General features: G+C 36.4%; 1 protein-coding gene across 1 annotated transcript in view; it reads left to right on the top strand.

Moving 5' to 3' along the window:
* The window catches only part of ERCC6 (ERCC excision repair 6, chromatin remodeling factor), a 48,871-nt gene that overhangs the window by 9,435 nt on the left and 16,190 nt on the right, over positions 1-23,246 (top strand). Inside the window, exons 5-7 of the mRNA XM_009912010.2 lie at positions 8,108-8,233; positions 12,037-12,195; positions 16,829-16,964. Coding sequence (XP_009910312.2) covers positions 8,108-8,233; positions 12,037-12,195; positions 16,829-16,964 — 421 coding nt within the window. The remainder of the gene's footprint in view (positions 1-8,107; positions 8,234-12,036; positions 12,196-16,828; positions 16,965-23,246) is intronic.

The raw sequence follows: 23,246 nt of genomic DNA, 5'->3' as shown, positions 1-23,246 counted from the left end.
TTTCTCTACTGATGCTAACTAGACATGCCAGTGAAGTTAAGAGACATTTCTGCACATACTGGGAGTCAAAAGATCAAGATCACTAAAATGGTTGTTTTGTTTTAATTGTTCTCTAACTACTGGCATGTTGTCTCTTTTCTAGTATAAGGGTTGAGCTTCGTATAATGAACTTCAGCTTGTTGATAGCATGCTTACTTTTAATTAATTACCTTTAGTGAATGTCTTTCAAGTAGTTTTATAGTCCTCTAGAAAATGATGGATTCCAACTTGAAAACAGCTGCTCTAGAGTGAAAGGAAGATATATATTAGGGCTGTCAGCGAAGGGTGGTTGACGTAGTAGTGGTAAGGCCTAGCATAGGGACTTGGTTAATGCTTGGGAGACTCGAATTTTACACTTCTATGGAAATATAAAATCTTACATATTTAAGTGAACTTGTATCAGAGAAGGGGTCAAGAAGTAGAGGTATAAACACCATCTCTTTCTGTCGTGAGAGCCTGAGTTGCTGTGGAGGAGGAGGTATCTTCTGACAGAGGTACTCACAGTTGTAGAATTACTGGTAAGAAAACCTCAGGTAGGAGGAGCCCAACTTCACTTTCACATCTCAGGTTACAAAGGCAGATCAGGAGCTGATATGAGGCAGTAGGTTTGCAATCCCAGGATGCTGCTTTTCAAAGTTAGAGCATAGTTTATTGCTCTTGAATAGAAGATTTCAGCAAGAAGCTAATGTGAACAATGTCCAAAGGGTCAAAAAGAAATATGTTTTTTATTGGATGCATTAACAAAAATTAATTGTACTTAATTGGTAAAATATTTACTATTTTATTGAATAAAACTACTCTTCACATTTAAATTAGACCAATATTAAATCATTTTTAATTCAGTGTTTTCATCAAGACTAATTTATTTTGATTGAAAGTTTTAATATGACTCACAGTTTAAATTCATTCAAACACGTTTTTTAATAACGTTAAGATTGTGACAATTTATCCTTAGCAAAGTCATATCATAGACTACGTTTCTTTTGGTTACTAAAGTTACAATAAAAGCCTAAATGAATTTTAGAAATATCAATAACTGTAATTGCTACCAAAACACTACATCTCTTAAAAATTTCATAGCTACAGTTATTGTGGCTGTTAAGCTGCAGCTGTCCACATTGACGTTTTTATGCTGACACCCCCAGGTAATCTTCATTACGGGAAATGCCATGAGAAAATAAAATGTAGTGAATTAAGAAACATATTAAGAATGCTATAGAAATGCTGTCATTTGCTTACATTTATGTCTTGTTTCATGTCAGTTTTACTTTTGAATGCAAACGAATGGGTGAGATTATGGTATATTTTACCCCTGAGAGAGGCAGGGGAAAATCCTTTAGGATTCCTTTAGTCTTCTGAACATCTAGTCTTATGCTTGGCGCTGAATACAGTCCTACACTCTTAAAGATTGAAAATGAGTTTCCTTAACATTAAAACTTTAGAGATGGGACTTGAAGAGATTGGTCTGTGTCAAGGGGAAACTACAATGATGTTGTTAAAGCATGATAATTAGCTAACTGCAGGACTGCAAAGCATCTCTAGAACAAGAGGCTGTTTTCGGAACAGGAGCTGGTGTTATCTGCAGTAAACAGGGCAGGCAGGAGAGCACCCAGCTCTTTCCTGCTAAAGGCTACTTGCAGTGGTCGGCCTAGTCACTCAAAGCAAGATATGATCAGTGGCATGTGGAAAAGTAAAAGTTAGCTATACAGAATTCAGCTCATGCTCTCAGTAATTTCAGTTCTTTTCCCTTGCGTGGGTCTTGCCTTTCTCTAATTACTGTTACTGGTGCCATGTTGCTGTGCAGACACGCAGGGGAAAAATGTTCTGTTCTGAAAAGGTTAACATCTAAGGTGAATCATAACTTGCAAGAATAATGAACAGTAGCAAGGAACATCAGGGTTATGCAGAGTAAGGTAAGTAAGTAGGATACTGTCAAGCAGCTGAAATGTAAGTTTAAGATGCAGTGAAAAGTAGCGTATCATTCCAAACTGTCCTTCATACCACCTACTACCAGCTGAACCCAGAGGATTAGGCAATCAGTCTCTAGGGTGGTGCTGAATGTCTCAGAGACTTGATCGCCATCAACAGGTATGTTATCAATGTATATTTTGTCATACTCAGCAGTGACCATCTTGGTCTAGAAGTGTTCAAAATTGGTGCTGGTGGAATCTTAACCTGTTGCCTCCTGTCCTGTGGAATGGTCAGGTCATGGCAGAGCCAGTTTCTTTGAAGATATGGAATGAGTGAAAATGCACCTGGTTTTGGCTGCTTTTACTTAGGATCACAAAATAAAAGTAACCTTGTATGCAGATTAAATGCATAGGATATAAACATTTTCTTTGTTCTCAACAAGAAAACTGCTGCATGGTTTTCTTGTATTATTCTCAAGACTTTGCAGATTTGGAAACTGCAGCTTATCAAGATTTTTTTGCATATTAATGTTTTGAGCATAACCAAGGAATTTTTGCTGCTTATAATATATGTAGTTAATGTGTTACACTATTGACATAACTAATACAGTATCTGCATAAGGTAATAGCTTGGAGTCAAAACAAAAAATTAGCAGTCTTATGGTCACTACTCCCATAACATTTGTCGGTATGTATCTGCGTGCTGCTTCAAGGAAGGAATTGCATGTCATGTTATGGGAGATAAGTGCTATATCTGTGTTATCTTGTGTATTCTGTATAGTTTGTGGAGTACAGTTGTTTGAATTCTTTAATTGCTGTCAAGTGCTCAAAGGCAAGGCTAGGAAAGCTACTTCTTTCCGTGCCTCCCAAGTGACATCCAAGCAGCTGAGTACCTGGAAGTTGTGGCTATCAGTGCAACAAAGCAGTTGATACAAAGAACCAAACCAAAAAATAAAATTTGCTTAAAAATAAGTTGGTTTTCTCAAATCAGGTCAGTTTTCATGTGCTAGCTCTCTTTGAAATATCCGAGTCACTGAATATCTTGATGTTTCAGATTTATAAATTTAAAAAGGATTAAATATTACCTTTCCTGAAAGATACTTTCTTAGAGCATCCTAACTGCTCTTTAAAATGACAAAGCCAAGACACAAATGAAGATATATTTTGGCTCACTCGCCAAGTACACCTTTCATTCTAAGCTCAAGTGTGTAATTGTCTACATCAGTCTTGATTTGCTTGTGGAGACTTGCGGTACTAACTGCATGTATTTCATCTGTTAGGACGTACCAATTAAATCCACCCAAGACCATAAAAAGTTAGATCAGAAAAGTAATGCTGAATGCTTCAATTTAGCAAATTAGAATAATCTGTAAGGGATTCTTAGCTGTATAAAACAGAAAACATATTGTGCTTCACAAATGCAAACTATATTAAACACTCAGTTTGGTTCCTGACTGTATTTTTTAAAAAAATCAAATTGTGCTCATTACTGTTTTGGCTGCAGAATTTCTTTCTAGGGTATTGCAATAAGTGGGAAATGGGCTTAGTATCTGAATACATTATTTAGATGAAAGTTTTAATTGTATGATATATAGCTTTTATACTGCACTTTCAGGATAATACTGTATGTCAGTAAGCATGGACAACATAAAATAGATTTCTCAAAGGTCATGCTTTTATTTTCAAGAGACCTTGGTGATACAGTAAAACCTGTATTTTCTGATTGTTTAGGCATACTAATGATGTCTAACTGAGGTGCATAAGGAATATATTGACCAAATGGTCAGTCAGGAGTTACCATGTAGTTAAGTCAACTTTGAGCTACTGCTGTTTCTCATTCTACAGTTTGACTTCTGGAGAAAGGTACAAGACCAGACTGACCAAGTGACTGATCTGGTCTAACGAATAGCGTTTGTCCTCCCATTGCTTCAGCCATTTAGATATTTACACTTTTTTAAAGAAAATGATGATGTTTTAGTGTAGAATATCTTAATACAATGTCTTCCAGTAAGTTCACAGGCTTTCAAAAACTGAATAGCTTCTTCAAACTTTGAAAGTTGTTAGTGGTAACAACAAATTGCTGCTTTTTCTTTAAACTGGTAATTGAGGGCAAAAAAAACTCCAGACATTTGGAAGAGATGTAGTGCCAGAGCCTTCAATAGTACAGCTTTCCTAATTACACACTTCAGTAAAGTGTATACAGTGTATATAAAATACACTTTTCTTTAGAAAAATTAAGTATGGGATTTATTAGCTCAAATTCTAGACATACGCATTTTCTAGATATCTAATAATTTTAAGAGAAATCCCAACATTGGTCACACTTCTTGCAGAAAATATAGTAGTTACATTAAGGTAAAGTGCCTAAATTCCTGGACAGCTACGAGCTAATCTCAGAAATGTTTATTCTTGATTGTTTCTGGATCACTTTTTCTAATGTACACTAGAGGGCAATCTGTTTCTTCCCAGGGGAGACTGAAGCTCCAGTGTTGGCTAGTGGTGATTCCTATTGGAATATAGAATTAGAAGCAAACTCTTGTACAAATTATTGCCCTGCTTGAGTTTAATATGGACTCTTTACCTAGCTGTCACTTTGGAAGCTTTGTAATCTACAATTGTTTTGATTTTACTGTGGTAAGTAGGAGTTTTCTTTCTTGGTTTGAGTCTTGTCATAACCCAGTCAGTTAAAATAATCAAGTTCTGACATGTCTCAGTTCCAGTAATGACACAGTCTGAAACAATGACTGTCAGCATTTGTCAATTTGAATCATTGATCTTTCTGGAACTCAGAATAATTGACCATCTGTGCCTCATAGCCCAACATTGTAGTACTGAACAAAAATAAATGCATTTTTATGCTGTGCCTCTAGAATGTATCGTATCTGTCTGCTAGACTCCAGAGCATGAATGTTATTGTCTTAAATCAAACATTTAACACACTGCTAGTCTAGGATAGAGATTTCCATTCCTGTGTTAGGATAGATATATAAAAAGTATCTGTGGGGGAGACTTTGACACTTTATATATTTTTAGTAAGTTCTTTTTTTACTACTTAACTGGATACATGATTTCATATAATGAAATAAGAACAATCCAATAATAACATTGGCACTCATCAGTTTTTAATCAGAAAACTGAAGACTATTTTTGTCCATCTTGGAGTTTTCCCCTGTATATGCTGCTTTTTCTCTCCATCACAATTTTTGCTTCTGAAGACTTCCTGACTTGAGATCAAAATATATTCCAGTGAAGCTGGCTTTCTCAACGTGTCCAGCATTGTATTGTCGTAGTCAGTTTTTCAGTGCGGTCGGTTTTGGCAGTTATTGCAAGGTGTATATTTGGAGGTGGTGGTGTTTATTTTCACTTAATAAAACAATACCACGGTTCCAAGTTTGTGACTGGTTCCAGAAAGGCAGACTGTAAGTATTTTCTCAAAAGATACTGGTGAAAATCTGATCTAGAAACCTGTCGTAATTAGCTTGCTTTCATGAGAAAGGGCGTATGATTGTGTTAGTTGTACATGAAGTGTTGAACTTCTTCCCTGTTCTCTTGTTCCTAACTCAAGTTTGTTTTAAACAAATTTGCCAGAGATGCAGAAGCCTTTAAGAGGAAGTTCCAACAAGTTTCACTGAACTAAGTGGTCAGGAAAACAAGAGAAACTCCATTAATGCTGCCTACTGGAGAAAACACAGCTTGACTTTAAGTCTTGTTATGAGTTTGCAGATCCTGTGGAAGATGATTTTGAATGACCTAACAGCAAGAAGAGTCTCTGCTAGTATTTTCACCTTATTTCATACCACAGAATGCAGAGTACTGTCCTTAGGAACAGGCATCATTGGTTTAATTGCCCCCAGAATTGCTTATGTAGTCAAAAAATACAAGGGGAACACTAGACCTTCGTTGCCTGGTTGGTTGGTTGGTTTTTCATTCACTAATGTGTTCAAGATAGAAAACTTGAATCAAATTTTATTTTAAACAGTTTTAGCTGACAGGATTTTTCTCTGGTGGAGAAGACACTTCTCGTATCAGGCTGGAAGAAGTTACGGTACTGTACATGACCCCGTGCCAGTCGTGTCTGCTCTTAACATGACTGAGCTAGATAGCAGCATGGCTGAAGTCTTAAAGACTTGGAGCAACGCTTGAGATGTTTTATAGTGTCTTCTGGTTTGTTTGCCAGCTTGGAAATCCAAAATGTCAGGGATGGTAGCTGTCTTATGGGCAGTTGTTTGAGGAAAAATTTTAACAGTGACTTCTGTCTCCCTCCTTTTGGCTAGTTAGGTCAGGATATAAATCAAGATAATGAAACTGTTTAAGTTATGTTTCCATAACTGATGCTATTGTCAACTTTGGGCCAGAAATTAACTCAAAATTTTATGATTATGCATCTTTTTCCTGACATGGATAAAATTGGGCTAGTAGCTTTGAAAACATAAGGCACTCGGCCCATAAGCTTAAAACACAGTGGACTTTGCATAGCAAGGCTGGAAATAACATACAGTTTGCATGTCAACCTCTAGATGCAGTTTATCTTGAATGCTTGAAAGCAATGCAGAGCTTTACAGAAAAATCAGGATAAATAACTTTAAAACATTTTTTTTAAAAAAAGAGAGGAAAATGTGAATTTCCTCAGTTCAGAAATAGTTCAGAAATCCTTTTTCCAAGAATATGGAGTGTGTTTTGGGGAAGGGGTTGGGGGTTTTACTTTGGATTTTTTTAGAACTCTGTTCATCCATTATCCTGCCATTTTTTTTGCTGCTCCAGAGGCAACCTAAGCTAACAAGAAGTCATTTGTGTAATGGGTAAATGGTAAATGTTATCAGGAGGCAAATGGACTATTCACTCGCCTGTAACGTTTGTCATTCAGAAACTGGAAGTGTACTGGAAAACTGTTGCATCCTGTTAAGTCCTCCTCCATCCAGTTACTGCAGGACTGTTCTAGAGTGCATTCTCCGGGGTTTCTTTAATGTAGAGTTAAAAGACTGGACAGCATCTCACTCAGGAGGCCATTTGTCGCTTAATGCAGTAGATTTCAGTACAAGGCAGCTTAACTTACTTTTTTTGGTTTGAATTTTCTATTTGCTTCTTTTCATCCTATCGCTACTATTTATAGTTCTTTGGGACCTGAACAATTTTAGTCTTCGTGTCTTAAGTTTCAGATACTTCTAGACTCTCAGGTCTCTTCCTTCAGCCTTTTTATGAGATGAAATATGGCTGCTTTTGCGCTGCATCGAGAACAGGAACATAAAGATGTTTTTCATCTGTTTTATAGCTTGCCAATTTCTGTAGGCAGTCAATTTATACACCATATTCAGTGTGCCTGCAGTGAATGGCACTTTCATGGGAGGATTCCAGCAAAACCCAAGTTGTCAGTGAAGTGCTGTTGATTGGTTAGTACATACCCAGCTAGCAGTAGCATACACTTTACTATAACAGGTAGATGGTTTTGGGTCACTAAAACACAAGTCCATAATTTCCTTGGATGTTGAAGATCCTTTGGGACTTTTTCAAAAGAGGGGGGAAATAATGGAACAGGAAGGTAATTCTCTAACCTGCCTAGAGTCCAAATAAGATTAGGCTGCAGACCACAAATCACTCCATAATTTCAAAACCTCAAAAAACTCATTCTCTTAGTAATGACAGCTCAACAGATTTAGAGCACGTCACCCCAAAGATGGTGATGTTTCCAACTGAGTCTTCTGTATAAGATTATACACTGCTGCACATTTCTGTAGGTGAAGGAAGTTATTTAAGCATTTTGTTAAATTAATAAAATACCTTTCGAATACCTAAGCTTTATTGATATTTTTGTGGGTTTTTTTAATGGAGGTTTAGGAATTTAAGGTAGCCAGATTTTTTTATGGTGTTGACTGTTGATTCCATTGTATTACTATTTCTGTCTATAGAAAATTGTAACTAGCTATAAAACTCTGAATGCATATAACTAAATAGTCAGGAGTGCGTGCACCTTTTAATTTGTCAGGTATTTGTATTTTGAGCATTTACTTGCATAATTCTCTCCTCCAAAGGATTATAATTTAAATCATGACATCAGAGAATGCATTTTTGTTGGGTTTTTACCTGATTGAAAATTCAGTGTAGTTTTCATGTAGTATCTTTTCTATGTAATAATTGAGTGTTGACTCCTTGTGTCACTCTAGGAGGTGGCAAAAAGAACGTTTGAAGGACAAAGAATGTCACACAGCTGAGGAACTTTCTGAAGAAAGTGACGCTGAATTTGAAGAGGGTTTCAAAATACCAGGATTTCTCTTCAAAAAGCTTTTTAAGTACGTATAGTGTATTTTATTTTAATATTGTGTGCTGTTAATAATATTAATAGTGATAGTCACAGTGATTTCTGGATGCCCTTTGCTGTAACTTTTACTTCAGTGAATAATGCCTCAACTTTTACTTCAGTTGTTTCTGTAGGATTATTTATTTAAAGAAGGCTCCAGGATCAAACCTCAAAGAAACTAATTTATTACAAGCACAAAATGTAGTTACATGAAAATACAGATGATAACTGCCTGATGTGAATATTGTGAATGCCTGTTAGCTAAATGACTAATTGAGAAGCTCTCCTTGTCTATTTTTATAAATGCTTTCTTTTATTGATAAGTGCTTGCTTTTAATTCAGGTGTGGAGTGGTAGAATGAGTTTACTTTCAAGAACAAGGTGTTGGCAAGTTGTGATAAATGAAAACAAGAAATGTAGGTGTTCCTATGATTGGGTGGAGTGAGTGAAATTTTCTGCCAGTAAAAAACTATAGACAACTTTTTCTTTAAATAGCTACTCAAAGTCTACTCAATGTAACTACTTATAATTCATATTATAAAAGTCTTGAACATTTTGCCCCGTAAAATTTTAAAATGTGGAAAGTACATTCTTAGTTCCTCTAGTAGATGGAAAACACTCTACAACTCATTCTTTAGTTATTTAATGCTGGATTACAGATTTGGACATGACTGCTTTCTGTTTCAGTTTTTTGAGACCATGGTGCCCAGTGGCACTTTCAAGTTCTTCTCAAAAAACTATTTACAAAAGGCAGCCCAAACAAGCTAGCAGCTGACAAGTTAACTTCATCCATAACCTCTCCCTTGCATAATAGGCTTGAATTCATTTTTGTTGGCAACATTTGGCACAGCAGGAAAAACATCATCTCTTTCAAAAATTAACTTTCTCAAATCTTGTAATTAGTGTAGTAGAAACCCCTGCTTTATAATGGGTGTGCATGGTATCCCTTCCAACAGGACCCCTTAGTCTTAACCTCAAAGAAATTATTACTGTTGTCCTGCAGTTCCTCAGAAGGAAAGCACTAGATCTGAATGGAATTGAATTAATGACTTGGTTACCAGGACCATACAGCCAATATGTGATCTCTAGTTGTTTATCCAAAGGTACTACAGAAGTAATCATCCTGAGAACGATGTGTTGTCTGAGCAACCCAAAGGGAATTGAAATAAAGCAGACTGCTAAAAATTAATCTTAGAGATACCAGCCTCACTAATGAAGGGTATCCCTGCAAGCATGAGTCAGTTGGCAAAACTTTTTAAGTGGTTAGAAAGATCAATTGAATGATTCGTCTGACTTGTAACATAAATGCTGAAATCTCCAATGTAGGAAGGCCCATAGTCAGTAGGCATTAAACTTCGAGTTCTGAGCAAGTTTAGTACAAAACATGGAAGTATATTGACCCAAGGAGGTGTAGAGCAGTGTACTGTAAGTGATCTTCCTGCATAGTTGAGTTGAATTCCGAAGAAGTTAGCTCACGCGAGAAATTGTAGACCCGTAAGTTTGTTCTTTGGTAAGCCTGTTAAAGTGGACAGTCTGTTTCTTTTCTATATACTTGTCTGCTTTAAGGAACATTCAGCAAGGATACCATTGGTGCTGCTGTGGAACAAAACCAAATATAGTGAGCAAGACTGACTTACAAACATTGCCTTATACTGTCTGCACTTAGCGTGAGAGAATGCTGTCTGTGTAAACAAGAAACCAGATTTCTTCATTATCGCTTTCAGTGTGTGATTTCCCTGATATGTCTGAAATGCAATTTTGTCTCAGCAACAATGCAGCTAAACTCTGCTAGCTACTGTGGTGAATTTTGAGGCATGCATCACAGCATGATAGCTCATGTGAAATACAGTTCAAACATAACTATTTTGGAAGACCAGGCAACACTTTTATTTTGCTTCTACAGTATTTTTGGAGTAAAAAACAAAACATAAAAATTGCTGCAATGAAAGCATAAGATTAAAGAGAATTGATTATCTCTCCATACAACCACAAAAAAATTATTGGGGGGGGGGGGTACTTTAACTTTTGCATAGTTGCAATTATTGCATATTTATATGATTATACAAAGAAAACACCTGCATCTTTTCCATTTTTAAATAACCTTGGAGCAGAGTTTTTCACAAACTTAATTATCTACTGTGAAACTTTCTCGGGAGAAGGGAGTGAGAAAGATGCTTACAAATGCAGCTAGCTTTTAAGCACTGGATGTAATCCTAAGAAATAATACAAAATAATGTCAGGAAGTTCTTGAGTGATTGTCTTCTGAAGAGACATGCTCAACATTAGTCTGGGGGAGCAGCTTCTGACTGGAATTAGGGTTCTCCAATTCTTTAATATTTCTGTTAGAAAATGTTTTGTCTTCATAAAATGTAGTAATGGTAGCATCTTACCCCAATTATAGCTAATCCTGCAAGCTGTTTCATAGTTCTCTTTAGATTGCTGCATTTTTAAGGTGAATTAATTTCTAATAAAAGGGGATTTTCTAAGGGCTTCTTGGTATAATGCATGTGAGACACCAGCAGATAGCATGATGTCTGAACCTTTAGATGTGTTCTTTGATCATCTAACTACTCAAGCCGTTTGTTTGTCTCTGTTTAGCAGTCTCTAAATCCATACAGAACTCATCATAAATTGATTTTTAATAGTACTTTGTAGACACTAGTGTTGTTAGCTGTCAGTAGTCCTAAATATTATTTGTTCAAAGAATGAAACAGGATTTTGAAATGCACACAAGACAGTGCCCTGAAATGAACAATCCATATTTTACAAAAAAAAAAAAAAAAAAAAAAAAAAAAAAAAAGTTTTGCTCTTTGCTGTGCTCTGCACTCCAGGAATGCATGCCATCAGGAAAACGATATCAGTAACCTTGTTCTTCCTCCAAGTTACAAGACACAGAAGTGCTGAAACATGTATTTTATTTTGATTAAAATGCAATTTAAATATACTGTTTCTTCATTTCTTTGTTCTGTTTTCAATTTAACCCACACATGTGGTGTTTTATTCCTACTGGTCTCACTATTTTATATCATTATAAAAAAGCATGTCCTAAAGTGATTCTCAGTCCAGCATCTTACCTCTACCTTTTTAGCTTGCTATCGTAAGCCTTGCTTTCTAGTCTACTTCTTTTAATTAGAATGTATTTTATATTGTTGCTTATACAATTTCCAGTGAATGACTGGGAGTAGAAACTGCCCCGATACTCTCATGTAATAATGCTCCGCTGCATCCCATTTGCTGGAATAGTTTCTGTTGTTTTGCCTTCCAAAACATTTTGCCTTGTTGACTTTTTTCTTCACTGAAAGAGACTAAATGTTATTAAATGGATTTATGTAAAAAGAAAGCATGCTTTGGCAGATGTGATCACTTTTCACAGTGGAGTATAAAGTGTGTACCTCTTACAAGTCAAACTTTTCCTTCAGTTCGGGGCATATGTTCCAAATAATATTATTTACTAGACCCTTACATGTTGTCTTTTCTGAAAAGATAATGCTTTGTTAGAGTAGCTTTCCAAGTTGCTTTTAACACTTAAAATATACATTAAATAAAATACCCTCTAATTACCATGACTATCAGTTTAATTAGAAATGGTTTAGTGTTGCATAAAGAATGAAAGTCACATGTAATGTCTGAGTCCATCAAAAATGTATGACTTAGTAAATACAGCACTCATGTAAAACACAGATCCAGCATGTTACTGTAACTAGTGTAAGAACCTTGCCAAATGATTAATTCATGAGTACTTTCTGTTATGATCTGTATTATCAAACATTTGCCATCTTCTTTTTCCTTGTTTTAGGTACCAGCAAACAGGTGTTAGGTGGCTCTGGGAATTGCACTGCCAGCAGGCAGGAGGAATTCTGGGAGATGAGATGGGATTGGGCAAGACCATCCAGATAATTGCCTTCTTGGCAGGTCTGAGCTACAGCAAGATCAGGACTCGTGGTTCAAATTACAGGCAAGTGCTCCTCTGCAGACTGTCAGTCTGTGGAGCTCAATTAATATTTCATCAGATGTATTGCTGGTGGAGGAGGGTCCTGTGAATTATTAATGACATTTCAATTACAATATTCCTTTAATTCTTTTAGTGGGGGACATCAAAGGAAAAATTTTACGAGACAATGGAGCTGTAGGGCAGGAAAAATTAAACATGTAACACTTTTAATGAATTCCAGGCATTGATGCTTCATTTTGCAGATGAGCCGCACTAGATATTTTGGGTCAATACAGTGTCTAAGGTTAGCTTCCACAAATGGATTGTTTACAAACTCAATTACATTAATATCAATAGTTTACACAATATGGAATTTTAAATTAGATGTAATACCTTTAGTTCCATTTATTAAATTTTACATTAAAATATTTGTTCTGGCAAGCCACCAGGTGAATGCTTTACAGGAAGTAGCAAGCTGATTTGCAATGAAAATTAGAGTTTCTGATCGGCAGGGAATTATCCATGCCAAAAAAAGAGTAGTAATAGTAAAACCAATAACTTACACTGAGGAATTTCCATCTGCTTTTTTGTTGTTGTTGTTGCTTTTCAAAACTATGTTAGAGTGACTGACCTTTATTACAAGACCTTTTATGGTTTATTGTTACTGAACAATGCTTTAAAATTCCTTCTTCATAGGTGAAATTACCAGAAAAGATACTTCTTAGTGTTCTTGGATTTAAAATGCACGTGTGAATAATACTTGATTTTTCTAGTTCTGTTGGCCTGTTTACCTGATGTAAATTACTACATGCAATTAAGCGAATACCATAATACTATACTAAACAAAAATAATTAACTTTATATAGAGGCATATTTAAATTATGTTCAGCATGTACATGAATTGTAAAATAATGCTTTAAAGAGAATGTCTTTTCTTCAGTTGCTTCCTACTGTAGCCTTTGTATAGAAAAGCTCCAGGTTGATTTACTTTATTGCTGCCTGATTTAAGGATACTACTGTACAGATTATTTTGTGTAGGTATGTTCCCTGCCTCAGCTGGAGGACCACTGAGTTGATGGAAATCCTTCAGGAACATCTCTTGACATTGTTACATGGTTACAGCCTAAGATACTGCAGTAAAACTACAATAAAACTTTGAAAAGGCCAAAATATAATTGCACACCTAAGTAGCAATGTTCTTTCTGCATGTAAGATAATGTGTTCGGTTTCATTTTGTGGCTGGTGCATGTCACTGAGTCTAGGATAGTAATTCCATGGGAGGAAACAAGGTTTAATTTTTTGGTGAAACTTACTCTGATTTTGCTTGTGTGCTGTAAGACTGAGGGTCTAAACAACTTGATGTTCTCATAGTCAAGTATTTTCCCCATCCGCAGTCTGCACTAGGAAGGCACTAGCACCATCTAACTAGCTTCTATCTGAAAGCCACATAGTCTAGTAAGCAGAAGACCTTCTGGTTAGTCCAGCTGAGAAGCAGGCATTAAGAGTGGACATAGTTGTGTTGTCAGCATGTTTAAATGTCTTCCAGCCTAGCTCGTATGTAATTACCTTGAAGTGTAGGTGGAGCTAGCGTACTACTGTATGAGTCTGGCACTGCGGGCTTTCCCAGCCTCAACTGGCATTCTGTAAAATGGAGATAATACTGTCGTTCCTGTGCAGACTTGCAAAGGTTGTTGTATTTGGAGGCACTTGAATATTAACACAAAAAGGTCACTTTTGTTGATATTCAAAATACTCAGCTTTATTTTCTATCAGTGAAATTTTCTGGAAAAAGTGTTCTTTAAAATAAGGGGAGTAGAAATTTCCTTTTGTAAGCCACTTCTGATTCCAGTGCTTTTCTGATTTTGAAGGAGCCTGAAGACTAGCTGAAGCAAGGAACTACTTGTTACATGGAGTATAATGATTACAAAAATTAAAATGTTGTCTCGCTTTTAACAGTTACTGAGCCATACAGCTGCAGAAAGCCAAATGTCATGTGAGGTATCAGTAGAAGTGTTGCAGCTATGGTGGTGTAAGGATATACGGGAAGCAAGATCTATAGAGGGGGAAAGATCTTTCATTAGACAAGCTGAGATAGTTGGAATAAGTGAATAAGCTCTCAGACCAGTGGTCCCTTCACAAGAAAAAAAAAAAGCAGCAGCAAACTTCAAGTAACCCATTTCTAGCCTGTATCTAGGTTGAAATCTGTTGTTGAAACATGTTGAAGAGCTTGGGGGTCCACAAGTTTGCTTCTTTCCAAATACATTTTTTTTTTTAACAAAGATGTTACCTTTCACTACAGACTTTCCTTCATTTATTTGAGAGATCAGATCAGAAATGCTGCCACAAAGTTTATACACTGATTATTTACTCATTTGTGCACTTCAAGATACTGAGATATAATCATACACATTAAACATTAAGGCTCAATCTCTGCTATGAGAGGCAGAGAGATTAATTTCCATGGCGCTTACATAAATAAAAATCCATTGCCCCAGAAAATTTGTATTGCTCTTGCTGCCCTGTCCTTTTATTTTCACTAGGATTTAGTTGTCATTTCAGTGTCATTTTGAAGGCATGATTTGCCAGTGCTTGGCAGTAGAGTTGGTTATAATGCAACATGTTTTCCTGTGCTGATTTTCTGAGTACTTAAAAGATTATAAATATAGTATAACTACAGCTTCCTTTTTCTTGGTAGTAAGTTGCAGGAATAGATCTTATTTGCAATTCCAATCACATGCAATTAAATAAGAACTAATAAAGGATACTTGCTGTGAATTTGGGTTTTATAAACCAGAAGCAACAGAAGGAGAAAGAGATTTGGATATATTGATCGTATATGATATTGACCATAAGCTATTAGTACAATGCAACTGTGAAAAAGGGACAGAATACATTATGACAATATATTTGGGGTAGGAACAGGGCAATATTAGTATTTTGGTGCAAGGCACCAGTAAGACTTTGGTTTGGAATGTTATTAGTGTCACCTTTGTTCAAGGAAAACAAATATAAATTGGATGGGCAGCAGAGCAAATCTGTTGCAGTGATCAGGAGAATGAAGGATGCCTCCTAAGTGTAGCAAGCAGGAGTAAGTGCTTTGTTTAGTTTTGTGAAACAGCACAGACTGGAAGAAGTTAGATGACTCTTTTATATAAATAAAAGCTCTCAAGAGAAGAATAAAATGTTGGCTGGTGGAAAGTGGTTAGAGCCAGATTAGACAGAAGAGGTTTCACACAACCGAGTGAAAGGGGAGTAGATTTTCTGAAAATTGATCAAAGGAAGTGTGAACTCTTTGTGTAAGCTGAGGTAGGGGGGGCGGGGGGAATGGATAAACCCAGCATGTGAGCTTGTTTGATACAGACCGGGGGAATAAATAGAGGTAACTTGTTACTGCCCATGAAGAATGAGAAACTAACCTGTTCTGGGAAAGTTGGCTTTAGATATTTTTAAGAGCAGTGGCAGTGGTTATTTGGATTTGTAGCATAGTTTTAAGCTATTTTTTGCATCTCCAACTTCTAACTTCCCCTTGGATTGCTGGGATTTTTTTAATTAGTCTATGTAAGGTTGTTATATAGAATTTTTTCATAATGAAAGAGATCAGTAACATCCACGTTATTCTGCATATGTATAAGCTTTTAATAAAGAGTATTATTTCTTAATGTCAGCAGTTTCTGAAGGCATTAACAGGTTTTTTTTAAAGCAGGGTATTGCTGGTGTCTGGGAAATCCTTATTTATTGCTGTATGCGTATGATGTTGAAGGTATACTGTGATCTTTTCAATTGTGTATTTATTACCACTTGAATAGTACATAGTCATCCAGACACAGATCACTGTGGTAACTGTAGCTATTGCCTTTGTTTGCAAAGTCATTTTGTTCTGTTTTTTAAAGAGCAAATATATTTGAAAAATAACTACTAGTAACCACTACTTAGTGTATTTCCTGTATGATTGTTGGTATCTGTTTGTGATGGTAGTGTTTCTTGTTTGGCTGTTGTGCAAGAGATTTTTCTCTTCTTAACCTTATGAGTAGCTCTGAACTTAATACAGAAGGACTTTGTTTCAAATGTCCTCAGTAATTCTCAGAAACAATCATATGATTATGAATAAGAAACTTATGAGACAGTTTAAGCCCAGCTCAGACCTCAACCTCCATGGATGATACATTCTGCTGCTTTGGAGTCCTTGTCTTATCCGATAATTGTACAGTATATTACCAACATGAAGCAGAACACCTGTGTGTAAGTCCATTTGTGAGACTCTAGCTACACATTCTTTTTAATAGAAGTAATAAAATAGTTGTTTGTTAATGATTTCTTTTCTCTTATAGAAACAGCAGTCACCCAAACCTGATTTGTATTACCACAGAAGGAAGTTCCCTTATGCCTTATTGTTTGGAGCTTTTCTATTTCTGTGTTTATCTTGATAGATGCATCCATTAACTGTTCAGTGGATGGGTTCTTACAGCAGTACACCTTTCATCTTCCTTTAAAAAGCAGACTTCCAGAAAAACAATGCCAATTAATTTCCATAGCACTCATATTCCACTTGAACTATGAAGTGTATCATTTTAATATGTGTGTATTTTAATGAGCCACTTAATATGGAGTATTTATTTCATGTTAAATATTTGGTTTTTTCTTGAATACTTTATTTTAGGTACCATGGATTGGGTCCAACAGTGATTGTTTGTCCAGCTACTGTGATGCATCAGTGGGTAAAAGAATTCCACACTTGGTGGCCGCCATTTAGAGTTGCCATTCTCCATGAAACTGGTTCTTATACCAACAAAAAGGTAATGGTTGACATCCATTTTGTAATTCCAGAAGCTTTTCTTTTTTTCTTTTGTGCTAGCCAAAAAATACCCAAAAAATCCCCTGTTCCTGAATGTTTCTGTGCAGGCTTGTGCTTTTTCTCTGATTGTTTTAAAAGAACAAAAAGTTCACTGTCTTGTATAGATTTGTTAGGAAACTGGACAAAAAGGGGATGACACGGAGTACATTTATATTATGATACAGACTAGTGTTGCCTGAACAAAACTTAGTAACAGGTTCCTTGCTTGAGCTTTGCTTGTAGTGTAGTCCATGCTAGAAGTTCATGACTAGACTGCTTGTACACCAGATATATGCTTCCAGTACTGGTGAATTCTTTCTTCACACTTATGTGCATCAGTATGTCATTGATCTAATATTTAATACATCTTGCTTGCACAGGCAATTTCTCTTCAGTTGGTCAGTATGTCAGTTGATATCACCTAGTCTCATTTTCTTTAATGACAGTGTTACTTTGTTGGTTTTCTTTTTTTCAAGCACTTCCTTTTCTGTCTTTTCATTTTCTTGGCCAGTCTCTTAATATGTGTGTTCTTACTCCATTTCTTAAGTTGACAAGCCTGACTTGTCTGAAGTTTCAATCCTTGGTACCTTGCGGGAACAAAACAAGGAAAACTTAGTTTTTTCTTTTCCCTTGGCCTCATATTTCAGATGCTTAAATGGATTTTCAGGATTCGGCCAAGCATTTTTAAATTTCTCTTTAAATATTTATTGAATTTCTTGTAATAACATTAAAATGATATGGTGCTTAATTGCACTTGATTAAACGTATTCTGAGGTAATTGATGCAGTTACAGGACATGGCAAAAAAAGAATAGCATGCTCTAATGTGCTAATAGCTTCCTGTTGTTCAATTAACTTGGTGTGTTTTCAAGCCCTAAAAGTCTGTTGACCTCAATAACATGCTCACATGTCTTCCTAAATTAAATTGTGTGTGCTTATTTTGGGGTATTTGTTAATTAATGCACTTGACAGACTGGCTCAAATTTTTCCATCTGCAGGAATAGTCAGATTTTCAGGACTTCACCTTCCTGTTGTCCTCCCACAAATGCCTGCTCAACAACTTAAAGAATTTGGATACCATGTGATCACTTTAGATAGGTTCAGTTCTCTATTCTGCTTTAATGCCTCATCTTCTGAGAGCTGCAACAGTATGCTTTAAACAAGTGTCACTGCTGATATGGTCTTTACCTTCTGCACATTTTTTTTTTCCTAGATGCCTCTTAATCAGAGACGAGCAAGCTCATGACTAAACTAAAGTTAAAAAAAAAAAAAAAAAAACCACAAAAAAACCCCAACAAAACTTTCACATTCTAATTGTCCTTATACCTGCAAAAAAAGTTTACTACTAATTTATTGGCATAAATAACACTTGTGCACTGAAAATATATCACATAAAATACAGGCCAGGTGATTTTCTCCTGCCTAGAATTTGTTTTCAATATATGTTCTTGCTATGAGTACATTAGTGCTGATCTGATCTTGTGACAATTCCATCTTCTGATAACCTATGGCATTACAGGAGACTGCTTTTGCACATGTTAACCTTAATAATACTCATTCAGGGACCATTCTGCCCTTATGCTCTGGCACAAGGCATAAACTTAAATAAGAAGATTGTGGTTAGACTGCGTAAGAACATATGTTTGTTCCTTGATTGAGATTAATTTTACATGGCCAAAAGCCAAGTCTCTGGGCACCTGTGGTCTCAATGTTGCACAGACCTGTTTGGAATTAAACTGACAATTCCAGGATTCACCTGTTGTTCTGTTAGTGTATCATGGTTTATCAGGAAGTAAATGAGAAGAGTTTTGTGCTGGACAGCTAACTTGCCAGGAGACAGGATTGGGGAACTAAATGTTGTTACCTGCTTTGGAGTGAGAAAGGTCACTTCAGCCTCTGGGTGTGCTGGTTTCAGCTGGGATAGAGTTAACTGTCTTCCTAGTAGCTGGTACAGTGCTATGTTTTGAGTTCAGTATGTGAAGAATGTTGATAACACTGATGTTTTCAGTTGTTGCTAAGTAATGTTTATACTAAAGTCAAGGATTTTTCAGCTTCTCATGCCCAGCCAGCAAGAAAGCTGGAGGGGCACAAGAAGTTGGCACAGAACACAGCCAGGGCACCTGACCCAAACTGGCCAACGGTGTATTCCATACCATGGGACATCCCATTTCGTATAGGAACTGGGGAGTGTGGGGGGGAATCGCCTCTGGGGGACTGGATGGGTGTCAGTCAGTGGGTGGTGAGCAATTGCCCTGCGCATCTTTATTATTACTGTTGCTATTTTATTAGTGTTATCATTATCATTATTAGTTTCTTCTTTTCTGTTCTATTAAACCGTTCTTATCTCAACCCACAAGTTTTACTTCTTTTCCCGATTTTCTCCCCCATCCCACTGGTGATGTGGTGAGTGAGTGAGTGAGCAGCTGCGTGGTGCTTAGTTGCTGGCTGCGGTTAAACCACGACACTGGGCTAACAGAGGTTAGAATGGTCTGGGCTGGTGGAAGAACATAATTGTCCCTGAAATTAACTGGACATCAGACAGTGAAGATCTTAATGGATTTTGAGGAATGCATTATCCCACAGTAGTTGGCCAGCAGGTTGTTCATGGTAAAACACAGTATTGCAGCTTGCTCTATACAGGCCTGTGAAAGAGGGACAAAGGATTTCTGAGGAAAGATTAATCTTAAAACTGATGAAGGAGAATTTTGGAGGAAAAGAGTTAAGCAATGACAGGTGTCCCATAAGGCAAGATGGTATTTCATAGCAGAAAGAGACAACAGCTGAAGTTTCATTTGATAAAACTTAAGTTGCTCTTTTAGGTAAGATGGATCTATGTAATTATTGCCATAACGTTGTCAGGAATCCTGAAATATTAGCAAATACTAAATCTTTCAGCACTGGTGAAATTATTTGCTTTTATGAATAGGTATTTTCTGTTGCACCTTCTAAGGTACCCAAGCATCAGATCCTGTGTCCCAGTTCTTTAGACTTGCCCACAGAACTATTTGCTTGACAGTGAGGGGTGGGGAAGACATCTGTTCCAATTCTTTTATCATAAATTGATACTAGGCAATACCTTGCACATAGTTTCGGTTAGTGACACTTCTTTAGTATTACAAAAGGACTTCTGAGCGCTGTGGTAAATAAAAGGCTCACCAATCATTACCTTGGCATATCCTCTCTTCCCAGTCCATTTCGGTTTTCTTTGCCAGCAACTTTAGGGTTTTCCACAATAATATTATGAAATAACAGCTGGAATTGTGAGCACCAGATTGGCTGCAAATCTGGTCAGCCTGTTTCGGATGAGTCATTGAGACATCCTGCTTAGATATCTTTGCTGCTATAGTATTTGTGTAGGGTTTTTTTACCATGTGAAGCTTCAAAAGAGAGACTACTTCATTCCTTTGCTAAAATAACAATGGTAGACAATTTTGGCAGTAAGGGGGAGAAATGAAAATTTCCAGTTTCACCCCTTGAGATATGAATAACAATTTAAAGGCCTTCAGCTATCCACAAGGGAAAGCAGAGTGGTATTTTAGATGATGGAAGGAAGACACAATAGCAAGTTGGATAGGTTTCCAAGAATTTAGAGCTAGTTTAAGGCATTTGGGTGAAATGTAAAACTTTCTTTTTTATTATTAATTGTGCTCACAGAAGATCATGTGGTTCTTCTATGATGATAAATATGCTTAAGTTGGAAGCAGTAGGAAGAACCAGATTTAAGTAGTAGTCTTCCCTGTGAAGTCAGCTTTCAGTTTGAATAGGGCACAGCATTTGTGGCTAAATATGTCCAGTGGTGCTGTCTTATGCTATTAACCTCCTACTATGGTTTATACTCAATTCTGATGTAGCTTAAAGTGACTTGTAAATATCAAGTGCTCTGAGACTTATAAGGATGAGAGAAAATAAAGAAGTAAATCTAATGTAGTGTATCATAAACACCATTTTATTTGTGGTATAGAACAGAAGATAAGGGGAAGAAAGCTCTGTAAGTATAGGGGGAAAAAAAGCCTTTTGTACAAAGAGCTTGTCCCATTGTTTCAAAACTTCTCATGGCACATGAGCACTTGTATATCACGGAATGTAAGAGGCAATGTGAACTTTGGTTATCTTGGTTTAGCATATCGTATATGGAAGGAGGCTGTATTTTTTAAGATCAAGGCTGAACTTTCAATTTCTTGATCTTTAGAACAAGTATCACTGAGTTTAACCATTCTTTCTGGTAATCACATACCATTTGTAAAGCCGTAACTTTACATTCCCTTATTCCAGTCATATGCTGGACACACAGTGCAGTCCTCGAAGGTAATTGTCAGTTCATGATGCTTGCACCTGTAGAATCATCTATTTGAAGATGACTTTGCACTCTGGAGAATTTAGACGTTCTGCCCTCACACTACAGTAGAATACGCAATCTACATGTAAAGAAAATAAGCTGCAGAGGTTACAGTTACTGGCATGACTGCATAGGGAACCTCTATTTTAGCCAAAGGCTCTATTTCTGAGTTAAGGACCAAACTCAGATAAACTCAGTATCATGCCACAAGAAGTAGCATTCTTGTTAAATATGTAGTAAGTGCTTTAGCTCTTTTTATTGCAACTTTTACATTATTAAACATTGTAATGTGTTCTTTTGAAGCCTCTTCATGGTGCCATTTAGATTGTTTTGTTGGGGGCAGGGAAATAATAAAGAGGTTTTACAGGTTGAATTTATGGATCTCTGGGCTTAATGGTTGGTTATAAGATAGTGATAAGCCTGCTGAAGAATGCCTTTTTGATTCACAAGTGATGTATGGTTGAGTAAGTGACTAGATACTATCTCTAAGTTCACACTTGCCTTAAAGGTATCTGAATGCTTAGAGAATTTTGTAGTTATCACTCATCTAGTTCTTTAAGTTCAGTCTTAACATACACATTTCTGTTTAAGAAAATTACCATTTTTAATACATAATATTATAGAAGAGTTCAGGTCTTACTCTTAAATATTTTTTAAAACACTACTTTGTGCTAAAAAAGATAAATCTTATTTCTGTAAGCATCAGTCAAAAAATTTGTCCTGTTTTTGTAGCTTCAGAAACAAACTTGTAGCTACAGTGAGGTACCAACAGGAAAAAAACACTTGCTTAGAGGTGTGTCCTTAGAATAAATCATAAACATTTTAGCCTTAAGAAATGGTGCTTCCCAAAAATCTTCCAGTCTTCGTACATTGCATGTGTCCCTGTGAAGACAATGCAATGCAATCAACTTACCACCCTAAGTTAGGAGAAAATACTGTCTTTGAATTGTAAAACCCTGAAATACTGTGCTGAACAGAACTACAAGATCAGAATTACTCGATCTACTCACATGTTCCTCTATTCATTAGTGTCATTTAAAGGCCAGAGTTCACAACAAAGCTGGGTAACTGCTGTGTAATCTTTTGGCATTGGTAGGATTTGTCTCTCTTAAGCTGTTGGGGGGGGGGGGTGTTTTGGGGGTAGTTTGTTTGGTTTTTTTAGTTTAACAGCACATGCCCTGAAATATTTCATTGAAGTGTATTTCTTCAGGGGATAAAAAAATTAAATTAAACATGCCTGAATCTAACCAAACAGGAATTGTGAATTAAAGAATACATGATAAAATAGCATAAATTTTGAAATGCCACAGCCTCAGAACAGTGTGTATCCAATATTGAATCTGTTATCGTATTTTTAAATATTTAAAATCATTCCAAGAGCTGCAACTAAAGCAAAGGCAACCTCTGAGAAAGTACCCAATGCAGTAAAATGAGAGTTAATAAGTGTTGTAGTGTGAGTTGATAAAATTGTGCTGTTGTATTTCTTCATTGTCAGCACAAATCCTTGTTTATTAAAAATTTAGCTTGAAGGAAACTTTAATTAATTACAGGTTCAGTAAATCCTGACTAGGATTCTGCTGTGGTGTGTTTACAGTGAATGGCCTTCATGTGCCTGTGTTTCACTTCTGTTCTCTCTGCTACCTGACAATGTGATTTATGGCTGTTGTTTTCTACTAGTCCACTGTTTGCCCTCTAGGAGGGATTGGTCTCTTGAGCCTCCATAATAACAGCAGCACTTTCACAAAACATCTTTTAATGACAACAGTGTAACATTCTGTAAGTCAGGCTAATTGCAGACATACCCTATTAATTGCAAAAACTAGGAGAGGTTACATATTTTACAAGCTTTTAATTTGAAATCGCCCGAGATGATTTGTCTTAAGTGTTTGGATAGAGATGTCTACAATAT

The sequence above is a fragment of the Haliaeetus albicilla genome, chromosome 11 (assembly GCF_947461875.1).
Source record: "Haliaeetus albicilla chromosome 11, bHalAlb1.1, whole genome shotgun sequence".
Lineage (NCBI taxonomy): Eukaryota > Metazoa > Chordata > Aves > Accipitriformes > Accipitridae > Haliaeetus > Haliaeetus albicilla.
Note: the sequence above shows the minus strand (reverse complement) of the source record. Positions and strands in the feature narration are given on the sequence as shown.